Source organism: Bombyx mandarina, chromosome 13 (assembly GCF_030267445.1).
Source record: "Bombyx mandarina strain Sakado chromosome 13, ASM3026744v2".
In the NCBI taxonomy this organism is placed as follows: domain Eukaryota; kingdom Metazoa; phylum Arthropoda; class Insecta; order Lepidoptera; family Bombycidae; genus Bombyx; species Bombyx mandarina.
This window is the reverse complement of record NC_143220.1, coordinates 9,028,612-9,048,975: the sequence shown is the minus strand read 5'-3', so window position 1 is coordinate 9,048,975 and position 20,364 is coordinate 9,028,612. Positions and strand designations below refer to the sequence as shown.

Here is a 20,364-nt window from a genome sequence, read left to right as displayed (position 1 = left end):
AAATTATAAATTTATCAAACTGTACACAAGAGAGAACATCAAAACACCTATCTTTACCACCTATTCATAGTTTCAGCGTAAACTTAATGACTCTTAAAAATAATAGCATAGCAACATTAATATTATTAGCATAATCCCATACACTAATACAAAAAGATGCCCCTCTGATGAAACCTTACGTCGAACATCAGTTAACCGGGTAAATAGTTTATCCCGCATCCCGCATCCCACATCTGAACCTCTCCAGACAATTATAAATCAATTTGGTACATTATAATCCGGGTTTAAGCCCGGTATAAGGTCATTTACGCTTCGGCCACGGGTCGCGAGCTGTAAATCAACCGGAGAGATGACCTCGGATAACAGATGGTGCCGGTGACACGCCCACCACACGCCGGTTCACATCAAAGGGCCATTTTAAAATGCGGTTACGTGTCGCGATAATTTGTGTCTAAGCCCTAATCTTTTGTAATGTGCCTAGTCTCTTTTATCTTTGGATTTTGATGAGGAGTTTATCTCTTTTAATAAAAATGAATTGCTGTTCGTTAGTCTCGCTAAAACTCGAGAACGGCTGGACCGATTTCGCCAATTTTGATCTTGAATTATTCGTGGAAGTACAAGGAAGGTTTAAAAGGTGAGAAAATATAAAAAAGCTCGGAATTATATAAAAACAAACAATTTTGTTTTTCTTTGATGTGTCCTCTTGATGTGTCTTTTTATTTATCGATTGAGGCACTACGAAGTCTGCCGGGTCAGCTAGTAAATAATAAAGTTGGATATCGAGGTGCGTTTTAACAAAACTCGAGAAAAATAGAAATGATTTTCTTTTAGTATTTCCTTGGTTTTTCACTAGTCGTAGACGTAACTAAAATTACATAAACAATATTTGAGTAATATAAAATAAGCTTTTTATTTCCGTCTATTGTCATTAAAAGCTCCTTATGTCATTAAAGTCCGTCAGAAGTAGACATGGCCAAATAATTTTTTATGCTTAGACGTCTTTTTTCCCTACCTAATCTTTGGTAGCCTAAATGGCTATTCCAACTTCACGCTGACTGGTTGGTGAGCTCACGGACGCAATCCGAGAGAAATGCTAACACACATAAGCTTCGCTGCATCTACCATCGGATTAAAAATCCGGCGACAAACTCAGTGGATTATAGATGTCCGTCCATAATCAAAAGAATATTAACTATTAAGCTTACTTTCAATAAGCTTACTTTCAATGACTTAAGCCTGACTGACACTTAATTAGTACTGTCCTGAATCAACAAAAAGAGCTGGATGATATTTCGAGATCTGAATGTTGGGCCCAAAGCAGAAAAGTTTTATCGACAAAATCCACACAGGTTTCGTCTATCAAATTAATTAAATTACTATAAATTTATAGACTGCGACAAAAATAAGTTAAAAAGTAGACGTCGATGTTACAGAATTTTTATTAAAAACACTATTGTTATACACACGCTAATTTAAAATTCGACTCGTGAAACAAAATCTCCTAACGACCGAGTAATTACAGCAGACACGAGACCTCGGCGTAAAAAAATAAAAATAAATTTTCTTTTACAAAACGTGACCAAACTGTAAATCGGTTAACAATGGCCCCAGATTCATGTTTTTCTCGACGACGGCAAAGCCATAGAGGAAATTTGGGCAGCGTGTGTTTAGCGTCGTATAATAAAACAAAATCCATACAATACTTGATGAATATGCCTACTGAATCCTTATTCCCTACATTACTAACCGAAACTAAGTTTGATAACTTAAACGTTTCTGTATTGATTCATTTTTGATGACCAGGCATCAAACGCATTTATTTTGGATGAAATAATTGTCTTTTCTCTACTTTATAACCGCGCGTCATATAACAGCTACAATTTTTTCTGCGGCAAGCACACATTGTCTACGACATCAACAAAAATGCAACGCCCTTTTGAATTTAAAAAAGGGCGTTGCATTTTTCAAGATTTTATGATGGCTCCATTACTTGTCAGGCTACATCACTGTGGATTTCACCACCAGCATCTAACAGAAGTCAAGAAGTAATAAGTTGTTGGCCAAAAGTATATTTTGATAAGAATAATGTTGAAATATTTACTCTATGTTTAATTATCATAAATTAGTTGTTAAATTTAAAAATATACATAACGGATGTGGATGTGGATGGACGACGGTGTTTCAAAAATTTCTCCAGGTGGGCTGCGACCAATTGTATTTTCTTAAGAATAAATCACATTATACTGCATTTATATTCCTTTCTTTGTGGTCTCAAGTGTACTAAAACTAAATTTTAAGATAAATTCTTTGAAAACTTCAATCTAACTTTACGCACTAACTTAGAAGCAGTAAAGCCTTAATACATTAAAATGGTAAATCCAGTTTATTTAATCTTTACCTTTGATCTCGGGATTTGTATATTAGTGCTATTGAGATCTCTCATAGAAAACAAGTCAGGGGTTTCGATTTTATGACAAAAACATCAACCTATACTAATATCGGATCAATTTGTTTGTTTGTTTGTTTCACTTTCAAGTCTTGACAAGGCACTCATGCGGTTATAAAAATTTAAAGCACAGAAAGGAAGATAAGGCCCCGTTCATCTAGAAAAAAATTCTGTTCCTAAAGGTTTCTTATACAGGGTGTTACAAAACTACCCGTAAAGCCGAAAGGAGGTTAAATGGGGCATTTTAACGAGTCCATTCACAATATTTAAGAACCGTAGCAATGCTGTAAAACAAGCCCCAAAAAAAAAAAATATTTTCACCGATGTGCAAACCTTATATCAGTAAAATTAAAGAGTAAACTACGCAGAACTTTTTTTTTACGTATACCCGTTCGAGGGGGGTAAGAGACCGAGTTATGTCGGACTCCGGCGCCTCCAGAGAAGAACAGGGAGAAGAAGAAGACAGGGGTCCTCCTCTTCTCCCAATTCCTGCCGGGAGACTACGCCTTGAGTAAGGCGCGCGAGGTACTGCACGGCGTCAGCCACGCAAGAGCTACCCCGTAAAACCGACTACCGACTAAGCCCCATCGAGCCCCACCACTCCGACTCCACGAAACCCACGGTACCGCACAGTGCGCGCCGAAGGCTCGCCGTCGCCGGTACCCTTCCTAATAATACGACGGCACTCCATCCTCGGAAAAATCCCGCAGGACGTCGTCTCGGAGACACACCGTGAGCGGTGCACGGGAGCCACCTTGCGCCGCCTCACCACCGGACCGACAGCCGAGTACCGGGCACCCGACGTAAACTACGTACCTACATCTCTACCTAATTCGTGTAACGACAAAACTTTTAAAAGACCTAAACTAACAAAACAAAAAATCGAAATTGACAAATTTTTTTTCCAACGTGACATTTTTTTGAATCCTGTACTTGAGTATAATGACATCGTTGTTTTGAGGTAGCAAACATTTATGAATGAAAAATAGAAAAACTATTAAAGCAAACAATAATATTTGTTAGGTAAAATAGGTACGTAGGTCTTTCCGTTAAATAATCAGGTTCCCTGATATGACAGCTTTCTAGAATTGACAAAATTTTTGGCTAATTATATTTTTACGGGTATTTTGTAACACGTTGTATAAATGCGAGTAATTAGTTTTATGCTATGCAACAGCCCCATAGTCTTGAATGCACGGTGAACTCCCACTTCTTCAAACAGAATTCGTTCTTCGAGTTCTTTTGCGTTTTAAATAATACAATCATTTATTTACTAATAATAAATTTATTAAATCTAATGACTATCAAATAAATTATCTTACATTAGCTATTTATTACTAAGAATCATCAGACGGGCTCCGAGGAGAAACTCTGAAGTGATTTAGCCGCGGTTATTGTTATTCAGTATCAAATATATCATCATTCAGGACAAATCGTTGAAAAAAATTTAAATATCTTTCTTCCCTTAAAACTGGAGATACCTTTTGCAACAATTTATTTTGAAATTGATAGTTAAAATTAACACACAAATTTTACATAACTAATTATATTGTTGGAATTCGTGTTGATGACACATCAGCCTAAAGTACTCAAACAAGTACCATCTTTCAGAATATTTGGCTCCACTAAACTATGTATCTTTCAAATTGCTTTGCTTTGAGAAATGTAAAACACGATTACAGAGACACGAAGTGAGATCTAACCATATGAAATATTTGGACTTGAATAGCATAATTCTAAGTCACTTTGGTTTAGTGAGGAATTGAAATTTAAAAACAAGTTGTACTCACTGTATTTAAATCCAGGGGTAAAAAGCTATTGGGTTTAAGTGACATTTCGGTTAATACGCGAGATTTGTGATTAAAGATCCTTTTATGTGATATTAGTATTTGTAGTAGATTATAGTACTGGTGGTAGGACCTCTTGTGAGTCCGCACGGGTAGGTACCATCACCCTGCCTATTTCTGCCGTGAAGCAGTAATGCGTTTCGGTTTGAAGGCGGGGCAGCCGTTGTGACTATACTTGAGACCTTAGAACTTATATCTCAAGGTGGGTGGCGCATTTACGTTGTAGATGTCTATGATGAAAAAATTAAAAATATAACAACGATCCGATGCTTTTTATTTCAATTAAGTTTACGCCATTCAAACAGTTGAAGAAGTTTTTTGTCATGATATTTTATTCCAAAATTTAAACTTTACATGTCTCTCCTGTAAAGTTGCAAAAATGTCGCTTTAACTAAATAGCCTTTCACCAGTCTATACGTACATACATATACTATATCTTCAAGAGGACATGTTATCTTTTGAAATTTTTAATTCGAAAAGTAAAAGTCATAGTTATCATTGGATCGGGTGCAACCCTGTACGAGAATAAGAATGCGGTAACAGAAACGTTCAACCCTACCGTGTGCATATAAACGTTAAGGTTAAAACAAAATCACTTCACAATCTCGAAATGCGAAAGCCGAGATCTTCAATCGACAGTGATCAGACCGCATTCCCTGATCACTTGCTCTGCTGAGACTGGATTCAGGAACACTGAAAGCAAAGAATAAATGCAAAACATAATAATTATATTGTATGAGTAGTACCTACCTATATACGTAATCTTTAGAAATCTTTAAATCGATATTTTTACTTTAAAAGTTTATTTTAATTCATTTCTAAGTCAACTTAGCTATTTGATTTTATTGAACAGATTTTGAACATTTAGATGACTTAAAAAAAAAGGAAAATGTTTATCAATAAAAAAAATTATTGCTTGTCCGCAAAGACGGTTTACGGATGATGGGTTTAAGTGATAATGCCAGTAGCAGAATTATTCGAACTGCTAGCTCTGACGTCACACAAGAAGAGAGGAATGTGTCACCAGCCAATGTTTGGGCCGACCACAAGATATTCAGAACCTACCTAAACATTGGTTTAAGAAAGCTATTAAAGAACTTCTGTGCAGTAAAGCTTACTATAAAGTCAATTATTATCTAGAAGATTGCACAAAGTGGGAGTGAGTTTCTCGTTCCGGGCATTTCTATATTGCAATAATTGTCACGTTATAATAATTATACCCCACTTGTAAAAATGAATATTAAAAAAAATCTAATATTTAAAAAAAAGGACATGCCCGCTGAGTTTCTTGCCAGTTCTTCTCAGGACGGAGGCTAGTTTTTCTAAATTGACGGTACTTATTTTTGACGTTCAACAAGTATGTACTTTCATTTATGTTGAATAAAAAAAATTGATTTGATTTGATTTGATCGCGCCTCTCCATCGCTTGTTACGCGCTCTCGCTTGCACGATCAGGCTCAGGCGGAACGTGACACTTTTTTGTGCGTGCAGCCGGTGTTCATCGATTTGACGTTATCACGTCAAAAAAAAAAAAATATATTTCTGTGCTCTTGTTACTTCAAAATTTCTCATCAACTTCTTCATCCCACATTCAAATTAGACGGATATACATAGTTCTCAAAATTTTCTGACTTAAATTCGTACTCACTTGTGCTTCCACTGAACAAATCTTGATCGGGAATAATGCTTGCTGCTGCTATGGCAGCCTCGTCCAATACGATTACCTGAAATCCATAATTTTTAATCACAACGATATGATGTAGTAAACACAAGAGATGCGCCTATAATTAGAGCCTCTACATTCTATGTGCGGTACGCGAGGAATGGCGATGTCTTGTGAAGCGCACCACTAAGTGAACTGACGACCACGACCGCTCTATCAAGAGTTTAAGCGACTGAGAAGAAGAAATTACTTTTTTTTTATTGAATGATGTCAGGTGACCCTGAGGCCTTTCCAGTTTCAACAGGACAAGTGGGCGAGCAAAGGCTCAGCCAGGAGGAGTGGGATTTGCTAACAGCTGCTCGAGCGCCTCCGAAGGAGACCTAACAACTCAAGAGCAGTAATTCGCGAATGAACTTACTATTGGATCGGAATCGCGACCCGCTTAGAAGATCCGGCGAGAAACTCAGCGAGCTGATTCATGAGTTAGATTGCATGTCGAACTCTTTGTCGAGTTCGACGAGTACGTTTACCCGAGTCCCTAAGCCTGCTCCTAGTGTTAGAGCTGAAGGCGTCTAATGCAAAGGTTATTGGATCTGATGGATCCGTAAGGACGTGAAGAAGACATTCCATGTTCATTCACTTCATACGAAAATATCCTCTTTAATTAAGAATTTCTTCACATGTGGCCAATGAAAAATAGTTTAATTTTATTTTGAATTTCGTCACTATAGTGAAATAAAACACGTATTGAAAAAACAGCCTTGATGCGTGAAATCAATGCTAAATAACAAAAATTAAAATCTATGAATCCAGCACGTACACATATGTACAGAATTCAAATATTATTTTACAAACTTTCATTACCGTATAAAATCTTATACCATATTTTATGTATATTTCTAGTTTTATAATAGACTACCCTAGATGGCTACAAACCATCAAAATTTAAAATCGAGTAGATCTTTGCAAGGCTTCCTATAACTCATGATTCGGGTTGCACCAAACAAATTAATTTCACGCTCTTTTTTAAATATATATAATGGTAATTACGGTGTTTAAATAAGAAAAGACGAAATTGCGTTTCTTCTAAACAACAAGAAACAACATTTAATGCCCTTTCTTCAATAATTCTTTAACACACATTTCACAACGTCCATTAACCGAAAAATTATTTAAACAACTATCAATTGTCATATGACAGATTGACATTCAATCATTCATTACATCTCCCCCGCTGAAAAGACAATTGTAAGAGGCAGTGAATGGTTTTACAATTGTTTATCATATCAGATAGACACTGGAGACAACTTTGTTATATGGTAGAGGTTTGATTCTGCTTTTTTGTGTCCGGTGTCAACTTCATAGATCGATTCTGAAATCTTCTTTAGTATTTTGTATGGCCCTGTTCTCAATTCATCCATTTTCTTCCTGTTTAGTTTATTTCCATTCTCCACATAAACACTATCTCCTTCTTCCAATTTATACCCTTCTCTGTACTGATCAAATATATTTTTATTATAATTGTGAGATTTTATTGTGTTTTCTAAGGCTAATTTTCGATCTCTTCTCAAATCTTCTGTTGTACAACTTGTTTTCAATTGTAGTGGTAGAATACTCACATTTTCACCCTCTAGAAGGTACCTGGGAGCAAACTTTGTAACTGTGTGTTCTGTTTCATTATATTTTTCTACGCATTCTTGTGCAATTGTTGTCCAAGATGTCTTCTTATCGCTTTCGTTTATTTTACATCTTATCTTATTTGTTAGTGTTTGATTTAATCTTTCGTTAAGCCCATTCGAAAAAGGCGCATCAACAGCTGTGAAAACTATTTTGATATTATTATTCTTTAGAAATTCTTTAAATTCTTTTGAATTTATGCCAGGGTATTGGTCTGATAATACCATATTAACGTCATAATTTTTGTTACCTTTTGCATTAGCTTAATGAAATCATTGGAGCCTTGAGTTTTTGATGTACAAATATAGGCATACCGTGTGAAATGATTCACTAGAAGATGCAAATACCTTTTGGTTGATCGGGATCCTCCAAAGCCCCCAATAGTATCGATGGATACAATTTCAAACGGGTGTGTGGCTGGTCCCAAATGTGACATTAAACCATATTTCGACTTCCTCCTGGACTTGTTTTTAATGCAGGTTTCACACGCATCACACATTTTATTAATGTTTGCTGTAATAATTTTGGCTGAAAAGAATGGTTTTATTTTATTTGTCATCTGGGTTCTTCCAATGTGGCAGTATGTGTCATGGACTTTTTTATTAGAGCTTTGCTAAGTTTTTCTGACAGTATAATCTTATTTCTTCTTTTATTTTTCTTGTAATAAACTTCATTTTCTAATATGTGCTTATTCTTTCTTTTTGTAGGTCTGGATTTGTTAGCTGGTCATTCTTTATTTCTTGTAGGTCGATTAAATTTACGACCTTTAAAAATCGTCGTTATTATCATTTGCTTCTAAGACTGGATTTCGGCTTAAGCAGTCCGCTTCTTGATGTGATTTTCCTGGGTTGTATTTAATTTCAAAATTATATTGTGATAGATAATATGTTAAATCACCTAGTTACTCATCAGTTCGAGCTTTAATGTTCATATTTTCTAGGGGTTTATGATCTGTGTATACCATAAATTCTTTTCCCATAAGCCAATGTTGCCAGTATTTGACTGCTTCTTTTATCGCCAGACATTCTAAGTATATTGCCTTCTTCTTTTTCTGTGCTTCTGTTAATTTCTTCGAAAAATAAGCAACCGGTTTACTCACGCCGTTTTCATCGTCTTGTTTCAACACTGCTCCAACTCCTTTGATACTAGCATCTGTGTAAATTCTTATCGGTGAATCTGGGTCAAATATTTTTAGGATTGGTTCTGAGCAAAGCAATGCTCTAATTTTATCAAATGCTTCCTGGCATTCTGCCGTCCATACAAATTTCACATCTTTCCTTAATAAGTTATGTAATGGATCGAGGATAATTGCACTATGTGGTACAAACTTATGATGAAAATTTACTTTTCCCAAAAACTGCCGTATATTTTTCCTTGTTTCTGGAATTGGGAAGCTTTTGACAGCAGTTAAATAATCTTTCAGAGGTCTAACTGAATTGTCTTCTATTATATGTAATGAATGATTGAATGTCAATCTGTCATATGACAATTGATAGTTGTTTAAATAATTTTCGGTTAATGGACGTTGTGAAATGTGTGTTAAAGAATTATTGAAGAAAGGGCATTAAATGTTGTTTCTTGTTGTTTAGAAGAAACGCAATTTCGTCTTTTCTTATTTAAACACCGTAATTACCATTATAAAACAACATTTTTGCTAATATATTGAGAAAATGGAGAAATTAAGATTTGATTTTACAATGAAATCAATGGCGGATGGAAAAACAAACGTCATATGCATAACTTCCATTGCTACACCAAGTGGACAAGTTTTTGGAATTCCAGTCGAATATCAACCCGTAAATCTTCATAAGGTGATCACAACTACTCCTAACTACACCAGAGTAAAAAACTCTTTAGTAAAAAGGCATCAAACGAGGAAAATATGGATAACTGTGACGGAGGAAATTTCAAAAACATATTTGGATGAAGAACAAAATTTGCAATTCAATGATTGTTATTTGGAAGAGATTTCAGAACAACCTGTTAGTTATGAATCGACATCTAGTGATTCTAATCACATGCTTGAAAAACTGTTAGAAAAACTACAAGAACAAAAACAGCAGAAACCAGAAAAACAAAATTTAGGGAAAATTGCAAAGGATTTTATTATAGAAAAATTCAACGGCCGTAATTCAAATGCATTACAGTGGATCAAAGATTTTAATAAAGAATGTGAACGTTTTCAAATAAACGAGGATAAACAAAAAATTGAAATTTTGAAGAACTTCTTAGAAAATGTTAGTGTAGATTGGTACAGTTGTATGCTGATGAAGCTTACAGTACAATCAGAATGGAGCAAATGGGAGAAAAATTTTTGTGAGACATTTGCGAACAAAGGATGGTCCTCCACTAGATATGCTCTTGCCTTTAAATATCAATCGGGATCCTTACTTGAGTATGCTTTAAAGAAGGAGAAATTATTGTTGGAAGTCAGGAAGACAATGGATACCGGAACAATTATTGATCTCATAGCATTTGGTTTACCTAATTATGTGGCGGACAAGATTGACAAAGAAACATTACAAAGAACGGAAGACCTTTACAATGAGATAAGAAAATTGGAACATCTGGTGATGAAAAATAAATATGAAAAAAGGAACAGCTCATATAATTTAGATAATAAAGGGAAAAATATTGATGAAAAGAAACCATGCCCAATCTGTTTAAATGAGAAAAAAGGGAAACGGTACGCATAAATGTATGTAAATGTACATATTTTTTCTTAATTTAAAGCACACACGTGCAGACAATCCGAGAATATGAAATTCATGATCACTGTGGTGACCTCACACACATAATTATTTAGTTTGTGAGTGTGAGCCGCCGCATCTTACCGCGCCAGTCACCCGCAGACCTCTAAACATAAAGCTTTCACTACACTTTTACACTTTTTTTGTTTTTTTTTCCTACCTAAGCTGAGAGGTTTGAAAGGCTATATCAGCGTAACCTTAAATAGTAGGTGAGCTCACGGGGCTCAAACCTGACGACGTTGCTAACACGAACCCTAGCAAGAGCCGTGCTTCGCAGAATCTGCCACCGGATCGGAAACGCGACCCACTGAGAAGACCCGGCGAGAAACTCAGTGGGCTGTGTCTAAGGGTTAATTTTCTCGTCGCGCCCTTCGTCGTAAGCGACGTGTTCGACGAGGACGATGACCGGTGCTTGAGATACCTAAAAGCACCGTTAGTGGATCAGGAGGATCTGAAATGACGTGTTTGGGGCGACGTCGACTGCTTTCCATTCTGTCCGCAGGATCGGGAATGACTTTTATACACTGGCTGCGAATAGTTGCAATGTCGTGAGCTTCGCGGTCAGACGTTAGAGTCACTACATGATATTTCTCAAAAACAATAAATCTACAACTCACTTTAGGGAAACCAATTATTTTGGCAGTGTGAAGTGGCTCGGCCGCCTTTTCTTCGGGCATGGGCGTATTCCTCAACGGCAGCAGGTCTATGGCGTTAGCGGCCAGAGACCACAGATGACCGGCCCCCTGCGGTGCTCTGGCTCCTTTACGAAAATGAGGGTTTATGGAGAGATTGTGTCGAACGGAATTCTTCCAGCGTTCGTCGTTGGCTTTGTAGAACGGGAAACGATCACTGAAAACATTATTGCATTATTTACTGGTGGTAGGACCTCTTGTGAGTCCGCACGGGTCAATACCAACACCCCGCCTATTTCTGCCGTGAAGCAGTAATGCGTTTCGGTTTCAAGGGTGGGGTAGCCATTGTAACTATACTGAGACCTTAGAACTTATATCTCAAGGTGGGTGGCGCATTTACGTTGTAGATGTCTATGGGCACTTTTTTTTTTTCCTACCTAAGCTGAGAGCCTTGAGAGGCTATTTCAGCGTAACCCTAACGTTTGTAGGTGAGCTCACGGGGCTCAAACCTGATGACGTTGCTAACACAAACCCTAGCAAGAGCCGTGCTTCGCAGAATCTACCACCAGATCGGAAACGCGACCCACTGAGAAGATCCGGCGAGAAACTCAGTGGGCTGTGTCTGGGAGTTAATTTACTCGTCGAGCCCTTCGTCGCAAGCGACGGGTTCGACGAGAACGGTGACCGATGCTTGAAGTACCTAGAAGCACCGTTAGTGGATCGGGAGGATATGGGCTCCAGTAACCACTTAACACCAGGTGGGCTGTGAGCTCGTCAAGCTATTTAAGCAATAAAAAAAAGGACTCGTTCACCCATACATATCCCATATATATCCCACCCACCTATATATATCGCACCCATATTTTCTTCAATAATTATTTGGTAAACTTCACACACAAGAAGGCTAACTAAAACGAAAAACATACAAATGTACGCTAATCGTACCTACTCACTTCCTAAACACGTTGTACCTGCTCAAAGTTGACTATAAAAAAGGGCCTTTTCCGGAGCAGGTGTAATCGAATTAACGTCGACAATCGAGGCTAATCGCGACCGTTTGGCGCCGGATGTTTTGTTAATGGGGCGGTGCAAGAGCCGGGGAGCGAGCTCACGTAACCATTGACCGTACCGGCTCGCGATGGAGCCAGCACCCTCGCCACCGTACGCTCCGAGACGTGAATGTTACGCATTACGGTTTCTGTGGCTTGCAATATCGATGAATCGCGTTTTAGCTTCTTGTTAACGTTTAAACTATCAACTAATATTACAAAGAGGAAAGATTTTTTTGTTTGCTTGTATTGAATAGGCTCCGAAACTACTGAACCGATTTGAAAAATTCTTTCACTGTTTGGAAGCTACACTATTCCCGAGTGACATAGGCTATAATATTTTTTTAACAAAAAAGGGATTCTTACTAAAACTCCAATAATGTAACCAAAGGTGTAAAAACATTACCTAAAATATTCTTTACATCGCGTGCCCTGCGAAAACTATTGGTGATAGAATAATATAATGCACTACTACTTTGTACAGCCAAAAAGTGTCGCGACAGCATATGTCTAACTATTACGAGTTGTAATGTCTATGTACAGTTATGCCGCAATAAGTGTTCTTTTATTTAAAAAAATAAAACAACGTCGTTGAAATTTTCCATAAAGACCCGAGCGGAGCCGGAGCGGACCGCTAGTATACTATTAAAGGTGTTCTGGAAAACGATAATAGGCAATTATAAAAAAAGCATATTCGTATTATATAAAATATTTTTTGTTGCACATTGCGTAAAATTTAATGTCATGAGAGAAAAAACGGAATGCGTCTGCCATTTGTTGTTTATTGCTTATTCACATAATATGGCATTACTAAGGCAACGAGTACTTTTTCTCACATCAATTAAGTAAATTTGTTATAAATAAAAAATATTTTCTATTAAATTAGTATAGCATTTTAACGTTTATCTTTCTACCTCTGCTCCTTATTCCAATATCTTTAAACCATGTACAACTGTATATCCAGTGGAATTTTCACTATCCAAAATAAAGAAGGACAAACATCAACTAATAATATTTACGATTTTAATATGATAAAAATAAAAGGATCATGACAGAACACTCGAATTACTACTACTAGGTATTATTTTTACATTTCACGCAATCTATAATACGTATACATTATTTGTATCCTAATGAAACTAATATAGATTCGAGTTGACGAAAGAAAATTAATACTCAAACAGCAAACATCGATACTTAGATTAGTAAATTGATACGTTCTGCGCTTTCAATGTCAACACCCTGTATTTGTAAAAGGCAGTGGCTATTCCGATAATAGCATTTAAGCTAGTTAAAATCGATAACGAGCATAATTCGATAATTCCCTGGTTCTCAAAGATAAACCAAACTACATATATACATACGGTATTGCCTAAATAAATCCACAGTAATCTGTGCGATAGTGACAATGTAAACACATGCCGCGCGATATTTAATATTAATTCGACCCCTCGGTCACGGAGCGATAAACAACCATTCCCGATAACGACATCGTGATAAAAGATAGCACGATTAGTATTCGACAAATGGATTAGTCCAAATTAAAAACCAATTAACTATCTGACTGAAATATAAAATTGGTGTAATTATCGAACACCGATTCTGGAGTCGCCAGTCGTCGGAGTTTGTCGCCGGATCTTCTCAGTGGCATTTCCGATCCGGTGGTAGATTCTGCTTTTTTTCCCTACCCAAGTTGATAGCCTTAAGAGGCTATTTCAGCGTAACCTTAACTAGTATATGAGCTCACGGGGCTCAAACTGGAGTGATGCTAACACTGACCCTAGCAAGAGCAATGCTTCGCAGAATCTACCACCGGATCGGAAACGCGACCCACTGAGAAGATCCGGCGAGAAACTCAGTGGGCTGCGTCTATGGGTTAATTCGCTCGTCGAGCCCTTCTTCGCAAGCGACGGGTTCGAGGAGGACGGTGACCGGTGCTTGTGGTACCTAAAAGCACCGTTAATGGATCGGGAGGATCCGTAATGACAAGATTCTGCGAAGCACTGCTCTTGCTAGGGTCAGTGTTAGCAACACTCCGGTTTGAGCCCCGAGAGCTCACCTACACACGTTAAGGTGAAGCTGAAATAGCCTCTCAAGGCTATCGGTTTAGATTAAAAAAAAAAAAGAAAGATAGGCCGATTCTTGCCTTTCTAAAGCTCTGTTTCAGCTAGCATCCGACGCTTGGCTGGAAACGCAGTTTTGCGTAACTCGTTTCATTCTCTTTTTTCAGAGCCCCAAACGTTGGGTAAACATAAAACTTTTTTAGTTTATGGCATAAATGGGTGGACGAGCTCACAACCCACCTGGTGCTAGGTGGTTACCAGAGCCCATAGATATCTACAACGTAAATGCCGCCACCCACCTTGAGATGTGAGTTCTAAGGTCTCAGTATAGTTACAACGGCTGCCCCGCTCTTCAAACCGAAACGCATTACTGCTTCACGGCAGAAACATGCAAGGTGGTGATACCTACCCGTGCGGACTCTCAAGACGTCCTACCACCAGTAAAAACACCATTTAAACTCTCAGTACCAAAAACGATATTGTTTAAAGTTTAAATAATATTATAAATTATCGTCTGCCTATCTTAGCTATTTCCGTCGATATTTATACAACTTGTATTACAGTTACTGTCTGAACAACATGATATCATTTGTAATTGAGACTTTGTTATTCTGTGAAGAGGTGTTTCGCTAACTGTTCAACTTAAGCTGTAGGTAGCGTCGATAATATCAATCAGACTTATTTCAAATCAAGGAAAGCAATTGGGACAATCAGACCTCAGTCAGCAATGTCTCATTCACTCATTACTGCCACATATTTTTTTATATTTAACTATTGCAATCAATAAACACAGCAACATAGTTGTGTACCCCTAGCATTTCTAGTGTTCTTCTAGCAACGTTTACAATCCTGTCAAATTTCTAAGGAGCCTCCTCGTTCCCGTGGCTAGGATTGCTCAACTATCACAACACGGCCCACGGTTTCAATATTAAAAGGCAGCACCCTAGTGAACTATTTAAACTATTTTGAAGTGAAACCTTCAAACCAGATGAAACGGAAATGATACTCGAAAAACGACACTAAAAAGATAATCCTTATCTACAGGATTTAATCCGCGAGAGAATCAAATGTATCACCATGTCCACGACTTGAGTATTCCATTCCTTCTATGTATGGATTGCATTTTTTATTAATTTATCTTAATAATAATAATCTGAAGTATCATAATAAAGAGCTATTCTGCAACTCGTTCAATAATTGAAGTCATCGTGGCCTAAAGGATAAGACGTCCGGTGCATTCGTGTTAAACGATGCACCGGTGTTCGAATCCCGCAGGCGGGTACCAATTCTTCTAATGAAATACGTACTCAACAAATGTTCACAATTGACTTCCACGGTGAAGGAATAACATCGTGCTATAAAAATCAAACCCGCAAAATTATAATTTGCGTAATTACTGGTGGTAGGACCTCTTGTGAGTCCGCACGGGTAGGCACCACCACCCTGCCTATTTCTGCCGTGAAGCAGTAATGCGTTTCGGTTTGAAGGGTAGGGCAGCCGTTGTAACTATACTTAAGAACTTATGTCTTATATCTCAAGAACTTATATCTCAATGTGGGTGGTGCATTTACGTCGTAGATGTGTATGGGCTCCAGTAACCACTTAACACCAGGTGGGCTGTGAGCTCGTACACCCATATAAGCAATTAAAAAAAAACTGACTATCATAATATTTAGTTCTAAGTTTGTCGTAAAATTAACTATGAGCGAACCGCAATTTTTTTGTAACACAGGAAAAAGTATGTATTATAGGTACCAGCTTTAATTTGAAATATAACAAAATATAAATAAAACATCAAATGTTATAAATTATTCTCATAAAAGAATTGCTTTACAATGGCCATTAAATCCGATTCTAGTCCATTAGGAGACACAAAAGATACGCCGCACCGGAAAAAAAGAGACGCCAAAACACAACACTAATAAGTACTAAGCTATTCTTCCATTATAAATTTCATAGAGTGGTGTTGAAATGACAATTAGTGATATTTTGATATTGCTTGCGGGGGAAATATTTTGCATGTCACATTATAATAATACACTAGAGCATGACCAAGCTTTGATCGGTTTTTTTTTGATAAATTGTGTTTTTTGGAAAATATATGAAATAAATATTGATATTATATTATATTACTTGTTATTTTTGTTCAATAAAAAAAAAGTTTATGTTTAAGTTGATTATCGATAAAGTTGATTATTGAAAAGACGAATAAAACAACATTTTCTGAAAATAAATCGTAGCTAGATCGATTTATCGCCCCCGAAATTCCATGTATACTAAATTTTATGAAAATCGTTGGAGCCGTTTCCGAGGGTCAGATTATATATATTTACTAGCTGACCCGGCAGATTTCGTAGTGCCTCAATCGATAAATAAAAGACCTAAACTTTTGTATAAAATAAACATAAAACACACAAAAGGAATTCGTCCGACGGGGGACTTCCACAAATAATTCAAGATCAAAATTAGCCAAATCGGTCCAGCCGTTCTCGAGTTTTAGCGAGACTAACGAACAGCCATTCATTTTTATATACTTATATAGACTAGCTGACTCGGCAGACTTCGTAGTGCCTCAATCGATAAATAAAAGACCTAAACTTTATTTAATTAAGAGCATTTTCATATTTATCTACCTTTTAAACCTTCCCTGGACTTCCATGAATAATTCAAGACCAAAATTAGCCAAATCGGTCCAGCCGTTCTCGAGTTTTAGCGAGACTAACGAACAGCAATTCATTTTTATATATGGGTATAGATATACAAGAATTGCTCGTTTAAAGATATTAGATAATGTAAGAACATTATAGTGTGCTCTGGACCAAAACAAATGTATTGGTTCGATATTGCACGCGTGAATACAGACGAAGTTCGGTGCAATGAACGACATGGTACCACCAGTCAAACAATATTTAAGAATAGGGTTCGAAGTTTGCGTCAAATCACCGAATGGAATTATCATACACGAAACATTTCGACCGTCTTCGTTCACAGACAAGAAAGGAAACCATGAATATTGCAACAGTATCGAGTGAACAGAGTATTTTAGCTACTCACAATAATACGTGAAACATTTTGATATAAGATCAAGCTAAGTGAATCGGATAATCTAAAAAAAATGTTTTATTTATTTATTTACTAAATAATTTTTTTTATTGCTTAGATGAGTAGACTAGATCACAGCCAACCTAGTGTTAAGTGGTTACTGGAGTCCATAGACATCTACAACGTAAATGCGCCACCACACTTAACGAGTGGGTGTGCCAAGCCTCAAGCCATGGAAAACATCTGTCAAGGCTTTAATAAACAAAAATTTCACATGACCACGACTTCTCTGTCAAGAGTAACCAACTATGACGACCACCATTTCCTAATCATTTACTATAAGGTCATATACAGTTCGTCTCCAATGAAGGCGAATACAAATTATTATCCTGCTTACTTTTTTTTTTATTGTTTAGATGGGTTGACTACCTCACAGCTCACCTGGTGTTAAGTGGTTACTGGAGCCCATAGACATCCACAACGTAAATGCGCCACCCACCCCGAGATGATACAAGTTCTAAGGTCTCAAGTATAGTTACTATTTATATTACATTTATTTTTATTAAATATTATTATTTATTACTTTTATTTATATATTTATCAATATATATATTTATATAATATATTATATTATACTATTTGTATCTTGAATGCTATTCAAGCAATTTCAATGACGTGCACCCGAGCCATTGATTTAATTTCATGTTGTGGTATAGGTACCAGTAGCCACTTAAAATTAGGTGAGCCCTGAACTCATCTTCATAATCAGTCCAAAAAATAGAGAAAAAAACTTTTAAAAGCCGCCTACTGTGATCGTCATTGATCTGATATATGTATACAGAAAATGGCGATCGAGCGAATCCATGTCGGAAGAAACATTACAGCTGTATAATACGGCTGAGACCTCATGTCTCAAGGTGAGTTTCATGTTGTCTCCGAGCGCCAATAATCACTTGACACCAGGTGAGCCTAAATTTAAAGCTATAAGTAATTGTATCGAATGACTGGTTCCATCGCAGCCAACGTGAATACAGTTCAATCAAAAACCATGACCACCTAGATTTCAGCAGTATTCGAAAAAATATTCAGCTATGCATTTAAGTTATTGGTATTCGAAATTTATCAGTAATCTAAAACTGATTATATAAACTTTACAAAAAACTTTATATCATATCAATAGGATCGCTAGTTGAACAACAGTTTTCTTAATATTACGTAATTGCTAAGTATGTCATACGAGCTTTTCATCATATTATTATTTCATTTTGTCACTTTTTATCACCAAGTTGATAATTTTTCAAATTATGTTTGTTCCGAAAAGAATTCAACAAGAAAATCCTTCACTATTAAATTATGAAAAACCAGAAAATTTAATTTATTACTAGCGAATTTCCACAGAATACCTTGTTATATAATATTTCCTAGAACTTACGATATCCACTGATAGATCCCGGATACAGTCAGCTCTCCGTTCTCCCGGAGCGCTCGTTCAATCAGTTCAGGATAAGTATACGGTGGCTTCCTCACCGCTGGCGATTCCACATCCACCTTCGCTTCTTTCACGACCGGTTCGTCATCAGGCACCCTCACGTTGACCACTTCGTCCAGCCTGAAGTTTAAGAGCCACGCCAAACTGGCGCAGTCGTTGTCATTGTCGATGTTCTTCGACAATTTGCGTCGCCTCCACTTTTCACTCTCCGGAGTTTTGGTGGCCATGTTTGCTTTGACAGCTGTGCTCGTGTGACTCGTGTTGACTGAATCATTTTTCGAATTCGGAACGGGGCTTAGCGGAGCGTGCCAGCCCGTGATATCTCCTAGATACGTTCGCGTGGAAGGAGTCCGCATTGGACGTGGGTTATGGATGTTCTGTGGGGAGTTTTTATTTTTTTTATTGTTTTATTTTTTTTGTCTTGCTTTTTTTTTTAATTTTAATTTTCATTTTGGTTGTTTTGGGTAAGTTTCGTTAATATAAATTAGTGATGCTTGTTGTCCGTTTTTAACAATTTTGTATTATGAAACTTAACGCTCTTATTGTTAAAAATATCCAAAGAGGTTTGTGGTAATGAGATTTTATACGTTGATGAGAGTACTGATTAATTTATTAATACCATTATTACTAATCAGTTACTGGTGGTAAGGCATCATTCGAGCCCGCACGGGTTGGTACTACCTTGCCAAATTCTGCCGTGAAGCAGTAATGAGTTTCGATTTGAAACTTGGAAATCATGTCTTAAGTTGGGTGGCGGCGTTAACGTTGTTGATAGACATCAAATTAACCATAGACATGGACTCCAGTAACAATTTAACACAAGGCCGTGAGCATGTCCACCTATCTTAGCCATAAAACAGTTCATAGTAAATTTTATTTCGAATAATAAGGTTTGGATAAAGGCAGGTAATGTATGGTTGTATGCAGTCACAAACAGCCCATAGTCTCCAATGTGAATTCCGCTAATCAGTCTTAAAAATGAGTAAAGAGGTTTAGGAGAATATATGGATCGAAATTTCTCCCCTCCAGTCCATAACAGATGGTGGCTATTCAGACAGGCTGTATGGTCGTGTTATCTGTGGTCGTAAAAAAAAACGTCCCAAAAACCTTTAGTATTAAAAAATAAAATACATTAATAAAATTGCATCGACGCCCACATAATCAATTCGGCACCGTTCATTACGCGACGGCACACGAGGTGGCAAATTGGAAAAGTAATTGAATTTTAAATTACATTCCGATATATTTTATGTAATGAAATATTGCGTGAATATTGATACGATTTCATCTGCTTACGTTTTTATTGGGAATTTATTGATTTATCCGACCTTTATCATGTTTTATGGACGAATTAGAAAATAATTTATTTTCAATTTCAATTACATAAGTTCGTTTTCGTCAAAACGATTCGATCAAAGAGACTCAAACGACCACATTAACCAATGAAAAAAGAAAAGAAAACTACGATATTAAATTTTTTTATTCAAAGGAGACGGAAAATCGTGGGCCAAAAATGTAATAACTTGGAATGTAGTCTAAAAAATTTGTCATATTTTTTTATATAAGAATATAAAAAATCACCTCAATCCTCTTTCTGGGACCGGAGAAAAATGAGAAAGTTAGTTTTTGTCGGTATAACGGTGTGATCGATTTAATTAATCGATTACAGGATTATAAAAAGAAAAACATTGCACTAGGTAATTAAT

The 20,364-nt window shown here is 36.8% G+C and overlaps 1 protein-coding gene across 1 annotated transcript; it reads right to left on the bottom strand.

Annotated features, from left to right (window-relative positions):
* Nucleotides 1-3,707: 3,707 nt before the first annotated feature.
* LOC114244063 (uncharacterized) lies at nucleotides 3,708-19,068 on the bottom strand. The gene is made up of 4 exons (XM_028175774.2): nucleotides 18,602-19,068; nucleotides 11,001-11,232; nucleotides 5,942-6,017; nucleotides 3,708-4,986 (listed from the first exon to the last, which is right to left on the bottom strand). The coding sequence occupies exons 1-4, from the start codon at nucleotides 19,012-19,014 to the stop codon at nucleotides 4,922-4,924; spliced, it is 786 nt and encodes a 261-aa protein (XP_028031575.2). The 5' UTR covers nucleotides 19,015-19,068; the 3' UTR covers nucleotides 3,708-4,921.
* Between the last annotated feature and the right edge of the window lie 1,296 nt (nucleotides 19,069-20,364).